This window comes from Babylonia areolata, chromosome 31 (assembly GCF_041734735.1).
Source record: "Babylonia areolata isolate BAREFJ2019XMU chromosome 31, ASM4173473v1, whole genome shotgun sequence".
NCBI lineage: Eukaryota > Metazoa > Mollusca > Gastropoda > Neogastropoda > Buccinidae > Babylonia > Babylonia areolata.
In genome coordinates, this window is record NC_134906.1 from 30,463,547 (window position 1) to 30,478,499 (window position 14,953).

The following is a 14,953-nucleotide window of genomic DNA, read 5'->3' on the forward strand; positions in this document are numbered from 1 at the left end:
GTTCAGAACACGCTTTGTGTATTGGCCAGAATCGGAACAGACCACCAACAAATCACAGACAACATAAAATGAAACTGGTCTCCAAGGAAACGGCTGCAGCGTTGCTGTGAAAACACGAAGAAGCAAACTACAGAAAGGGTCAGAATGCACATTTTGCTGTGTTCCAAACCAGACTTTAAAACCTTTGTATAACTGCTTGAAAGATAGTACAGTCCGCGTTGTAACACGAAAAATAAAATAATAAAAATTACCATATCTCGTTTTGCATCGGCCAGGTGTGCACTGGTCAGCCCAACATGTGATACAAATACAGATAATGTGTAACAATTTATAGAACGAATAAACAAAATTGATTTATTTAACATCAACCCCAAACAAATCATGGAAGAGATACAGACAGACAGACAGACAGACAGACTATACAAACTGAAGTATCTTTTTTGTCAACGCTGCCATGACGTCATGTTATGATGACGTATCCAGTTGAAGCGTTGACATGTCTGGTAAGGTGTGTTTTATTTCAACACACACACACACATATACAGAGACACACATATGCATAACACACACACATATACAGAGACACACATATGCATAGCACACACACACACACACACACACACACACACACACACACACATGCATACATATACAGACATACATAGATTCATATATGTAGACAGAAAAGTAGATAGATCTAGAGACAGATAGATTTAGAGATCAATATATAAATAGATCTATCTCTCTACAACAGGAAGAAAAACGACCCAGCACACAAGTCATTCACTACGACAGTTTATAGCCGACAACAACACAGCCACCACCACCCCACCACCCCACCACCACCACCAGATGACCAGAGCTGGTCAGACACAGACACTCAGGAAAGTCACACCATGATGGACGGTGCAGAGAGGGCGTCACCAGTTGTCTCCACTCTCCCCCTCTGCTCCTCACATACACACACTTATCACTCCAACTAGCAACATACACATTGTTGTCACTGTCAGTGCACACCTGTCCAGGCTCCCTCACCTGCTTGTGCTGAAACGTGTGGGTCACCTGGCCAGAACGGACAGACACCTGGTGCACCAGGTGTGTGTCATGCTCTGACACCAGGACGTGGTCACCAGAGTCAAACAGATACCGAGGTGACCTCAGTCCTGTCAGCCTGGTGCTGTCCGTGAGCGTGCGGACCACGTGACCCTGCCTGTTCAGCACGTGCACAGCAGCGGGCTCATTGCCGGATTCCCTACAACCTACAACGAGATGTCCGTCACTGTGCCCGGCTATTCCGTGATACTTTCTGACTGTCTGGACACGTGACCGCACTGTCACGGTGTCAGTCACTGCCATGAGGTAGATGACTGGTTCACACGTCGTCATGGCCACCAGACCGTCAGACAGAACAGCCAGGGCCCATGGTGCTTCACCAACAGTGAGACAGGGGGACACAGTGTGGGGGGGCGCCACGCCCATCACCTTCACCTTCCTGTTGTTGCAGTCCGCCATGACCAGTCTGTTGTCCGGCAGACAGACAACGGCAGTGATCCAGGGTATGTATTTGTCGTCTGCTGTTGTGGGCGACGTCTGGAACACACACTGTGGTGCCGTCGTCATGACGTCAACAGGTGGGGTGAAGGTGGGGGTGGCAGGGTGGGTGGGTGGGGAGAGGGCTGTTGATGTGGGGGTGGTGGAGGAGAGGGAGGGTGGGGGGAGGTGAGCTGCAGTGGGGGTGGGAATGGGGGAGGGGGTGGAAGACGTTCCCGTTGTGGTGGAGGTGGCGTCTGGACTGGTCTGTTGGTCTGCAACAGTCATCATCATCATCATCATCATCATCATCACCATCATCATTCATCATCATCATCAACAACATCATCATCATTCATCATCATTCATCATCGTCGTCGATGTCGTTATTGTACTCATCTTTATCGCCACGTTTTCATTGTCACATCGCCATCTCCACCTGTAAAAATGTCAGCAGCAGCACACGCCTTCAAAACTGTTGTCGTCACCGTCATCTTTATCATCGTCGTCGTTGTCGTCGTTATCGATACCATCACAATTGTTTTCCGTATGTCCTGATATCAACATATCACACAATGAACTTTCTTTATTCATTCATTTGATTTTGTGAAGTTTTCTTAAACACCCGCAATGAAGCTGAGAAAGATACACATGGTTTGTTTCACTTGACAGGGATTAGAAAAAATGTCAGTGACGTGTTTTGTTTCGTGCAAAGCATTGTGACGTTTCTTGGTGTGTGGAGGAGGCAGGGGGGGGGGGTGCACTACACTTGAACACGTTTTAAAACAAATGATTGGAAGTTGAAATAGTTTGTTTTCTTTTTTCATTCAGTAATATGCGTAAATATTCCTTGAGTATTCATATTTAGGCAATGAAATCTAACCAAATCAAAACAAATCAAATCATATCATGTTGGTTGTAGCCAATTGCAGAAGTGCCATTTAAGGGCTGAATACCTGTCAGTTCGTAAAACCAGTGGTAGAGAAATGAAAATATGTTAAAAGGTGGATTGAAGTGTTGAAAGATCCAGTCCGCTCACATCCCAATCATCCACGTGAAGCAGGCATGGCGTTAAGATGTTATAACAGAGTAAAAAGATCATGTCAATGTATGTCTATCCTTGAACAGGATCTTTTTCGAGCTAACCATAAAATGTTTCTGTCTGATATCATTCTAGAGGAACAAATGGCTGATTGACTGGGAAAAAAGTGCCATAGATCAGGAACCGTTTTCTCATGCCACGTTACTGTACACGGACCTCAAGCCAAGACTTCATTCCTATGTGGAACACCTCTGGCAGGAGGAATGGAATCTGCAGACTGACAACAAGATGTTTCAGATTCGTCCTGACCTCAAGGAATTCCTTCCCTCCGTTGTAGGAAACAGGAAAGGAAAATGTTCTCTGCAGGCTGCACACAGGTCATTCTTATCTGACATTCTTTTCTTCTGAAAGGTGAAGAACGTCCATGGTGTGTGCCGTGTAACCAGCCTCTGAGTGTCAGACATCTGATCAACTGCTGGAATCTGCATGATATCAGACCCACTTAGACAGGATTCAGTAATGTACATATAACCTACATTGTTAAATAATGATAAAAAATAGTGATAACAATATTGATAATGATAACAATATCATATATATCATTATTATTATCATCATTATTGTTGCCATGACACTTTGATATTATCATCATTATCGTTATTACTATTTTCTTCATCATCATTACTGGAAGTATTATCAGTGTGGTGTGTTGAAACAAGCAGCAAACATTGTTTTGTGGGATGTGTGTGGTGATTGTGGTACTTTGCATAATCCTGATAAGATCTTCAGATTAATATTCGTTTTCAACAAAGTCTCGTGAAAGTAGCAAGTGGGTCAGGTACTGTCACACACCTGGTGTTACCCCAGGGAGCCATCACTCACCACAACCACATTCACTCTGAATGAGAGACCACACAAGAGTGCACTGTTTCAAACTGGTGATTATCATAGCAACAACAACAACAAAATGACAGTGGAAACAAGAGAACATGTTCTCCATTTGGGAGAAAAGGAATCATCACTCATCTGACCAAGCTGTTGGTAGTGGTTGGGTGGTAGACAGCAGACGTCAGTGTAGATGGGAGTTAGAGGTTGTCCAACAGGATGTGAGCCTACTGGTTCCAAGTGAATAAAGAGAATCCACAAAAAACACCTGTAAGAAAAGGAAATCACAATGCAGTCTTCCTATTGGTAGCCTTCCTCGTACCTGCAAACATACCCAACACTTCCCTACTACTCCTATTTTTATGACTTAGTAATACTAGAATTTGTACCTTGTCATTTAGTGTACATCTAACCATATTATTGTTAACATGCCTCAACACACCTAAATAAAAGCAATGATAGTTCTTTGGCAAAGTGTATCATTTTACAGTAACTGTGACACTATTATGTCTTCTAACCTTGAATGTAGACTTAATCTATTGAATAAACAATACCCATTGTTATGTTTTATCAGCAGCAATGGCCATATCTTGAAGATCACTCATTTTTGTGATCTAACATAGATACTGAGATCATAAAGCCACAACAAAGTCCTCTTAATTATTGCTACAAGCGTGACATTGTCACTTTGTGTCCAATCACACCAAATCTCTTAGACGATATATCAAGGCCAAAAGTCTCCATCTCACTAGCATCCAGTGTAACTTATGTTTGTAAATTTTATGTATACCTACTATCCCCAATACTCCTCGTGACCCCGATACACTTGGTAATAAAGATACGATAGCTGGGTGGTGCTGCTCAGTGGCGACACTGGTCTTTATGTGTCTGAGCATGAGCAACAAGATGACATGTGAATTTCTCTCTGGAGATAATAAATTGACTCGACTTGACACATTATATTGTATTATATCTATTATCCTCGGAAATAAAGAATTTGTCTTGTCTTGTCTTGTCTTGACAATAATGAGGAGGATTAGCTTAATTATGAACAACAAATGACGCTGAACTTGTTTATAATTGCCCTGACATAAGTGACCAGACCAGATCTAAATTACCACTGAATGAATCTATTTCTCTGACTGATTTAGATTACAAAGTTCTAGCTAAATCTCTTGCGTTCTGACTCTCCTCAGTTATACAAAATGTTATCTGTGAAGATCAAGTTTGTTTCCTCAAAGGCAGAAGCTCTAGTGTTAAAAACAAAAACATCAACGATGCAATAACAAAACCCAGACACATCAGAGCGTTATCAGTCTCTGCCTATAGCCTGAGCTGACTGCAGTCAGGTTTTGGCAACATAAGTTTGATGTAGCAATCAACAAAAATCACTGGGCATTAGCAAGTGAGTACACTTCAGAAACTAGATTACGAGTACTTCAGTGTAAGATATTGCATCATGTCTATCCAGCTAACATTCTTCTGAATAAAACAGGCTTATCAAGCAGCCCAAAATGTAAATACTGTATTGTCACTGATTATGTGGAACATTTTTTACTTTCTCTGCGATAAAATATCCACTATTTGGAGAAGTGTAGAAGATCAGATGTCCGACAAATTTGGAATTTCTGTATAATCATTTCAGTAACAGAACCTCCGTTAGGAATCGTGGATTCCAAATAACTACCACATGCTGTATTTAAGTATTATAACAACTTGATCTTTATGGCTAAAATGTGTATAGGTATTTTCAAATACGGAACGCCGATTGATGCGAGGGCATTTTTTTTCACATAGAACTACTTTATTCATTTTAATAAGATTATACACAAACATGCCATACTACTTTGGTCTCCACACACACGCGCGCACACACATACATTCACGCACTCACGCACATCCACGATCACTTGGGCATACGCACGTGCGCACGCACTGGAACACGCACTGACACAAACTGAGAGACAAAGAGAAAGTGTGGCACACATAACAATCTACACTGGAGCAAGACCCCTATTCATATGTGAGCACTGATCAACAAACAAACAAAATTAAAACAATACAAAAAATATAATAACAAGTGCAAAGCAATTGTCCATGATTAAGGTAACATACAGACAGAGAATTGTACACAAGTGAGAGAGAGAGAGAGAGAGAGAGAGAGAGAGTTGAAACTGTTTCTTTCTTTTTGACCTATTAAAAGAAGAAAACCATTGAAAGATTTTAGGAGCATATGAATCACTCAGATCTGGTTTTATTTTATTTTTTTTATTTATTTTTTAATTAATAAATAAATTAAATAAATAAATAAAAAGAATCATACATTTTCTTCTTACCCAAAGGTTCGTGAAAAATACCCTGGTCAGGTCGTCAGTCCAGACAAGGCCCTACCAGAACTTGTTCCCTGCTCGTCTGGCTCAGGTTGACCTGGACTTCTCTCCTGGCATCCCTCCGACCTCAGCACTTGTCTCTTCTGTAGGACTTGCTTCCACTGGACGAGGTCACGACGCCATACCGCGAATGCAGAGCAAGTTGGATCACTGCACGCTCTCTAGAATGAAACACTTGCCTAAAGCGCCTATTACACGTACAGGGCGACCGGACAGGTTTCTGGGCCGTAGGCGCAAACCCAAGGCCGAGGAAACCCGATGTATTATTACACGCAACGATCGGCCTGAAGGCGGCTGTACCTCTCAATCAACACACTCTGGGTGAAACCTCACAGTACATGTGTGTGCATCATGGCGGACAGACAGACTGCTGCTTCAATCACCTACATCTGCTTCCTGTGAATCCGACTCCATTTCACTTGGACGTGCTTGCTGGGAGGTTACAAGGTTCGAACGACCAACTCTTGGAGTTTCTTGATCCCTCAGGAACATGAGATCCTTAAAATACCAAAGCTTGGACTCATAGATTTCATCTGTTCCTGCTCCAGACAAATATGACTGCTCTTCCTTTTTCAATTCCTTCCTGAACGAACTCCTGAGATTGTTTATTTTCTTTGTCACAGTGTCCTTGTTTGCATTTGGATCAAATTCGTGACAAAATTGCACAAGTTTTTCGTAAGCCTTTTCCTTTAATTGTTTGTTGCTGTATTCTTTGGACTTAATTTTCCACAGACACTCCAAAGAACGATACATGCCGATGAAACGCAGAATGCAGTCCTTGGTCCACGACGCCATAATTTTCGATAGACTCAATCACACGAGAAAAATGCACTGCTTGCATTCATGAACTACACAGTGTGTGTGGGTCAACGACAGTAGGGTACAGACAGAATCGTCAATGATGAAATGCATGTCAAAAAAGAGACAGGAAATGAAAAGAAAAGAAAAAAGGGTAACTTTTAAAATACAAAACAAAACGAGTCCCACGCGAGTCATTTGCCTAATTTTGACGCGCTGATTCCAAATCTGGCATTATTTTTTACCTACGATGTCATTTTCTATAATTTTGAAATTAGTTCTGTTGTCCTGCCTCGGCACACAACAAAAGAAACCGGATGGCCGGATGTCCAATTTACAGGCAGCGCCTGTGAGTTTGGACGAGAGGCGGATCGGATGTTCGCCGGACGTTTTCCTACGGTTTTCTTAATTACACGTTACGATCGGCCTTAGGTTTGCCTACGGCCCAGAAACCTGTCCGGTCGGCCTGTACGTGTAATAGGCGCTTTAGAAGTACGGTTCGGTTTTTGTTTTGTTTTTGTTTTCTTTTTCTTTCTCTTCCCATGCATCAGTGTGCGTCAACAGTTGAATGCCAGAACGGCAGGCTGCCTCAGGGCGGTTTGGCTGAGATTTAAGTATTTTCATTGGTCGTTGCTATGGTGACAATGGAAGTGTTATTTAGTGAAATTTTGTATGTGTTACAACACAAAATGATACATTTATCGTACAGCCGGATAAAGTGTTCATCCTGTCATTAGAGACCTCCACTTGGTCTCCTAGACAAACCTTCTTAGCTCTGCAATTATAAAAATAAACAAGTCTGTGACGTCATATCATTCAATTAAGTATCATATAATTCACAGATATGTCAACACCCAGCTTTTATTTATTCCAAATATGAATGAAATTCCCCCAGACAGTGGAACAATTGTAAGAAGTACTTCAACTGAATCTGTCCTACAAGTGAAAAATGATATTCACACTGTAGCTGCCATCATCATCATCATTATCATCATTACCAACGTTGTCATCACACTGATCATCATTATGATCAATAAAGACAAAGACGTACTCACTGTAATTATTATCACCATCAAAATCATCAGCCTCATTACCATCATCATCATCATCATCCAAAATGTCCATCCTCCAGTTGTCCTAATACCTTCCATCTTCTCCCCCTCATGCCTGACCACCCCTCCTCTCTCTCCTCTCTCCATCCCCCACCCCCACCCCTGTTCCCATGACCCATTCCCTCAGTCACTGACCTGCCGAGTGCAACAGCCGACTCAGCTGACTTCTGATCGCCTCCACTTCGTTCAGCTTGGGGCAGTGGTGACACTGTCTGACGTCACGCACACGTCTTTCCAGAGGCTCTGTCCTCACGTCCACTGTGACGTCAGGGCTTTTGAGCGTAACGGTGGAGCTGTTAGGATCAGACGACTGGCTGACGCTGAAACGAGGCAGCTGATGCTGGTAGTTGTCTAGCACATGTTGTTGTGCCTGGACCCTGTTGAGGAGCTGCTGTCCCAGAGTCACTACGTCCCGCAGCGTGGTGGAGACCTTCTGCTGTTCACAAGATGCCAGTTGTAACAGTGCCACCTCCTTCTTTACCCAGGCCTCCCACTCCTTCACTCCTCTGGACTTTCCATGTGGGGCGGCAGCTGACTGAGAGTCACCATCGTTACGGATACTTTCCAGGGAGGATGTTAACAGGAGAGATGATGACCTGGGTCTGGGTGAAGAACGGGACCCTGAGGGAGCGTTGTGCATGGCCTGTGGCAACATGTGCAGAACATGGCCTTGGACAGCACCCATCCTATGATGAAGCGATTTACAGGAGTCACAATAGTATTCCTGACAGTCCCAGCAGACATAGGAGGCATTGTTGTTTGTGCAATTCAGGCAGTGGATGTCGGTTTCTTTCTCTAATTCCCGGTACACCAGCTGGTCAACCACGGGGTCTGTGCCTAACCTCTCTACCAGCTGGCTGAAGGTCAGGGCCTGGTCCCTGGGGACGTCCAGGTGTTTTCCACATTGCCGACATCCAGCCTTTGGGCCCAGTGGGTCCAGTGCTTTGTGGAGACATTTCCTGCAGCTGATGTGCCGACAGGTCAGGATGACTGCACCCAGACACAGTGACCCACACTGGGGACAGTCTGTGAGTGACGTCACAGGCCCTGTGGGCTGTGGGGCTCTGGGTTGCCCTCCAGTTGCCATGGTGACTTCAGAGGAATCTAATAGACAGAGAGAGAGAGAAAGAGAGAGAGAAAGCATTATTGCATGTGACATGAACAGCAGATATCAAGATATTTTCAAGGACGATGACGACTGATCAATCTATGACTGACCACTTTAACACCTGAATACTGACCACAGTTTGACCACATCAATAACTCTGTTCCCTGGTAGTGAGTTCACACAGAACACATCTCCAGTTAATGACCACAGTGCAATCAAGGACATCAACAGTTTCTAGAGACAGGATAAATGTATCCATATAACTGTTGATGAACAATGTAATTTCTAAGTTCACACTGATTCCGCCGTCGTTTTTGTGTGAACATGTCAAATAAGGAGTATAAGAACGGGTTTGGAGCTTCCATTTGTAGTTTTATTTGTTTTTCCCATCAAAGTGGATTTTCTACAGAATTTTGCCAGGAAGAACCCTTTTGTTGCTGTGGGTTCTTTTACGTGCGCTAACTGCATGCTGCACATGGGACTTCGGTTTTTCGTCTCATCCGAATAACTAACGTCCAGACCACCACTCAAGATCTAGTGGAGGGGGAAAAAATATTGGTGGCTGAGCCGTGATTCGAACCAGTGCACTCTGATTCTCTCACTTCCTAGGCAAATGCGTTATCTCTGAGCTATCACTCCACATTCTGAACAAGAAATGACCACTAATAAACATGACAACTAAATGCTAAAAGCTACTGAAATCTAGAAACGAAAATCGATTTACATGTGACCACAGCCAAAGTTCACCTCCCTGTCCTCACACTATCTGTCAACAATGAAGTTTACACAAGACAATGTCTGCTACAGACCACAAACACTCACTATTGATTTAATTCTTCTTCTTTCTTCGTTTTTCTTCCATTTTTCCCCTCAAGGCCTAACTAAGTGCGTTGGGTTACACTGCTGGTCAGGCATCTGCTTGGCAGATGTGGTATAGCGTATATGGATTTGTCTGAAAGCAGTGATGCCTTCTTGAGCTACTGATACTGATACTGACTAAACATTCAGCCCTCACACTGTTTGTCACCCATCAAGTCATCGTACCATAGGGAGTGTGTCGCTCACCACAATCAAACAACAAACTCACTTTGCTCACGCGATGTGTAGATACCTAAACGGAAACACCAGTATGCACGTCCGTCGCTGCCTGATATCGATGACTGAATAAAGAGACATCAGGACCCCAGGCCCTACCCGTTTGTTGACGGCCGCAAAGTGTGACGTCAGTCTTGACAACCCCACCCCTGTCTGTTCATTGGCGGTTGCTATATGTGACGTCAGTCCACCCCGCCACAGCCATGGAGGGTATTCAGTGTCACCTTCAATGCTCCCGCCTGCTGTCACCCCCCCCCCCCCCCTTCCACTGCCCCTCTCCCCCCCTCCACTGCTCTCTCCCTCCCCCCTCCACTGCCCCTCTCCCTCCCCACTCCACTGCCCCTCTCCCCCCCCTCCACTGCCCCTCTCCCTCCCCCCTCCACTGCCCCTCTCCCTCCCCTCCACTGCCCCTCTCCCCCCCTCCACTGCCCCTCTCCCTCCTCCCTCCACTGCCCCTCTCCCTCCCCACTCCACTGCCCCTCTCCCTCCTCCCTCCACTGCCCCTCTCCCTCCCCACTCCACTGCCCCTCTCCCTCCTCCCTCCACTGCCCCTCTCCCTCCCCCCTCCACTGCCCCTCTCCCTCCTCCCTCCACTCCACTGCCTGTCTGCACTATCTGTCTGTCTTTCCATTGTTTTCTGTCTGCATGTCTGTCTGTTAATCTGTCTGTTTCCATCATTCTCGTACATGTGTAGGTATCTGGTGTAAAAGTAATTACACACATGCATGTGTGTGTGTGTGCATGTGCAGTTCATGCATGCATGCATGTATGCGTATGCATATGTGTATGCGAGCATGTGCATTCAATTCTATGTGTGTGCATGCATGTGTCTGTCAGTGTATTGTGTGTGCATGTGCATGTTTATGTATTCGTTTATGTTTGTGTCTGTGGCTGGCAATCTTGCCACCAGTGAGGGCTGTGGATCAAGGTACAGGGACTTGACACAGGGCCAGGCTGACAGGGTGATATTAAACCTTACCTGTCCTCCACTCCACACCTGTACAGACGAACTTGGGCTGTGCGCGTTTCTGCAAAGGCTGTGCTGTCACTACAGTACATGTCAGATAATTGGCGTCACTTCACATGGCACACCTGTGTATGTGTGTGTGTGAGGGGGTGATGGGGTCTGCAGTTGGGGGGTGGGAGTGTCTGTGTGTGTTGGAGATGATAGACAACTGGACAGAGAGGCAGAGATACGTGTATACATGTATACATGTATAGTGATTAGACAAAGATATAGAAAAAGAAAACGAAGATGATGATGAAGAAGAAGAAAGAACATTTATTCAGTTGTTTTTGTTTTTGTTTTTTTTTTGTTTGTTTGTTTGTTTTTTTCTCAAATAGAGCTATATGCGCTTTACATTTTTATACAGAAAAACCCATTAACGATAAATGACGAAAAAATACAATCAATCAATTTACACAAACTTCAAACAGACATCATGACACAATTCGTCCTGTTCATTTGTTCTCTCTCTCTCCTCTCTCCCTCTCTCTCTCTCTCACACACACACACACACACACACACACACACACACACACACAATTTCATCTATTAAAATGTGTCCAAAGACCCGTGCCAGTCTATGTGCCCTTTAAACAACTTTTTCAAGCAAATGTCTCTAGGTTCTTGTCCAGAATACTTGACATGTACATATCTTTATATATAAATGTGGGGTTGTCTCTACATATAATCCGAACTTTTCACCAACATGTCGCCACAACTCACGACCATGGTAGGTGTTGATACGGTCGACACACGCTGTCTGGAACCGGGTCTCCCCCCACCGAAGCTCTCACAGGACTCCCTTCAGACGTCGAGAACACGTACAGCACACAGCGCTGAAGAGAAAAAAAAAAGGATTTCTATAGAAGACGTCGCTGGTAATGATGGTGTGAGTGCTTGAGGAGGACAGAATGGAACACGCATAGAAACAAACACCATCATTTAATCTTTGTGTGATGTCCATCCTTAAAATTCTGTCAAAAGTACACACAGAGAAACAAATAGAAACTAAATAAGTAAATAAAGAAATAGACGTTTTGCAATGACAAATCATGGTCTGATTGTATGTGGAAGGTGGTGTGAGTGGTGCGCATAGTTGTGTCAACATGTTTGTGTGCAACGCAGTTGGTGTGCAGTAACAAAGTAAAATACATCAAATGATTTAACTGGCTCAATGGTAACGTGTCTGACTAGGAAGCAAGATAATCTGAGTGCACTGCTTCGAATCCCCCTCCACTAGACCTTGTGTGGTAATCTGGTCGCTTGTCATTCAGATTAGATGATAAACCGAGGCCCCGTGTGGAGGACGCGTTAAGCGTATGTAAAAGAACCCACGACAACAATAGGCAGGCAGAAAGAAATATCTAAAAGTGGATGGCGCTCTCAGTGTGGTGACACACTCTTTCTGGGGACAGCAACTCGAATTTCACACAGAGAAATCTGTTGTGACAAAAAGAGTAATACAATACAATACAATACAATACAATACAATACAATACCCACGGTACCCCTCACCCCCAAACAAGCACAACGTAATCAAATTCTCCACTCAGTTCACACAGACGAACAAGACAAGATGCCCAGACACTGGGAATGCCCTGGGACTGGAGGGGCACGTGGAAAAATGTGGGGTAGAGAAGCAAGGACCCTGCACAAGGAAAATAATACCCTCACCTGGTCTTGCACACTGGCTTCCCGGAATAAAACTATATAAACAACATAAAGATGAAAGGATTTTTTTAAATGCAATTCACATACATCTTAGTTCGTTTTAGAATGTAATATTGAAGCGAAAAAAGGGAAGCCAATTGAAAACTGAAGATGAAATCCGAATGATAATCAGGAAAGGAAATCCTAATGCAATGAGAGAAAAACAGACAAACATATTTCCCTTGACTTTTCAACATACCAGCTGGGTCGTGGATAACTGCTCTCCTCTTTTCTTTCTTCGTCCTCTTCTTCTCTTCCGGCGAGATTTTCGGGGTGGGATAAACAAATGATAACAACAACAAAAAAAGACAACTATGGAAGATGGTACTCAATGAAAACTGGTCAAGAGCGTTGACTTCTGCTCTTTGTGTACAACATCCATAAAGAACGTCACCTCATCGAAAATTGATGACGACAATGCAACATGACGTAAAACAGACAGGACCTGCAAATGACCACACTTCAAAGTTACATATTTTAACAATGATATTGAACTTGAAAGAAGAGAATGGACGCTGAAGAACACGATGACCTTCAGTATGCTGAGCGAACAGCTAACTGCCAAGGGACGACTTCCTTTCAAAGATATCGTGAAAAGTGAGGTCGTCTAACAGGGACTTGTTTGTGATAGCGAGCACTGGGTGTTGAAATTAACACAAATGTGATGAAGTGAGTTAATCTTTACACAGTTCAAGGCATAGGCCAAGATATACAAATTACAATACGATTATCAACGTGTTGCAATGATGGTGAGAAGAAGAGTTGCATGTGTACACACACATACCGTACATCGAATCTGTGTACAAGTAAAAAGGTTCCCTTTCTTTTGATAATAACGTAAACAAATATAACAATAATGGTCAATGAACAAAACAGAAAAGAAGTAACAGATAATGCTGTTGTGCAACATAGAGTGCCCGCAACAAATGTTGAATGGAAGGCTATGGTTGGAAGTTGAAAGGAAAGAGTGCATTGAACAAAGTATTTCTGTCTGACACATGAAACACAATTATCAATATTAAAGCCGAGATTTCAAGATGAGTTGTACTGATGAAGAATATCAGAGAGATATCCAGGGCCTGTGCCAGTGAGAGATAAGAAGCTGATTGAAGAGAGTGTGTACGAAATCCGGGACTGAATGGGGATGCATGGTATGAAACTTTCAAAACGAGGGGTCACTGTATTAAAAGACATGAAACCATGGTCTGATCGGACTGGTGGAAGTGAAGTTTGCAGAGTGCTTTCTGTAAGTGGTCTTCAACTTGTTGCCAGTAGTTCCACACTGACCTCAGTATGTCCCGATTGTCTCCCCTGGCCTTCATATTCTGCCCCCCACCTCTCTGTCCCCGTCCTGCGTTTTTCTCACCTTGTTCTCTCTCTCTGTCTCTGTCTGTCTGTCTGTTTGTCTGTCTGTCTGTCTGCCTCTCTCTCTCTGTCTCTCTCCACTTCTCTCTCTGTCTCTCGGGGGCGTGAACCGTGACACGGACCAGTGCAGACGCACTTTGCAGAGCTCCGTCGCTTTTGTCTATCGTGACGGAAACAGGCACAGTACAAGGCCAGAAGTCTGCAACAAGTCACCTCCAGTACCATGCCATCGGTACCGCTTTCCTTCAGGGCGGTTTGTGGCTCCTTCGCGTCAGTTTTTGTATTCTTCATGGCGAAGCGGGCAAGAGAGAAGGCGGCCACTCGAATCGCCATGTTGAGACCGAAAACCAGGTTAGCCGGTGTCACCCTTGGCTTGACCCTCACCTACTTGTTTTGGGGCAGTCTGCTTCTTCGCTGTGGAGACGTGGAGCAGAACCCAGGACCAGGACCCAAGACGGACAGCCTGCGGCAGACCAGACTGGGCAGTGCGGGACGTGGGACTGGAGCGGACAGGACTGGCGGAACTCCGGACAGAGGACAGACGACGCCCCCTTCTCCCCAGGAGCCTTCACTCGCAGATCTGATGAGTATGCTACAGACTATAAACAGCAGGTTTGACGGCATGGACAGTAGGTTTGATGGCATGAATTACAGTATGAAAGAGCTGAAAGAACAGTATGACACCCTGTTCACTGACTTAAAGAATTTGAGGGAGGAGGTGGACACTTTGAAAAAAGAAAACATGGATCTAGCTAAGCAAAACTCTGATCTTTTGGACCGAGTAGATCAACTGGAAAGAAAAACTGACGATCTAGAAGGAAGGTCTAAACGAAATAACCTTATCTTTTATGGCATTTCAAGAGGTCAAAATGAAACAAATGAGCAAGCTGAAGGTAAACTGAGGGATGTTTT

At 44.2% G+C, this 14,953-nt stretch overlaps 1 protein-coding gene across 1 annotated transcript in view; it reads right to left on the bottom strand.

The window, feature by feature from the left end:
- LOC143275712 (uncharacterized) overlaps positions 1 to 10,065 on the bottom strand; it is a 10,068-nt gene extending 3 nt beyond the window's left edge. The window contains exons 1-3 of the mRNA XM_076579985.1: positions 9,953 to 10,065; positions 7,893 to 8,861; positions 1 to 1,805 (exon numbers count right to left, since the gene is read on the bottom strand). The exon at positions 1 to 1,805 is cut by the window's left edge and continues 3 nt beyond it. Coding sequence (XP_076436100.1) covers positions 787 to 1,805; positions 7,893 to 8,844 — 1,971 coding nt within the window. The 5' untranslated portion in view covers positions 8,845 to 8,861; positions 9,953 to 10,065 and the 3' untranslated portion in view covers positions 1 to 786. The remainder of the gene's footprint in view (positions 1,806 to 7,892; positions 8,862 to 9,952) is intronic.
- Positions 10,066 to 14,953: the final 4,888 nt, after the last annotated feature.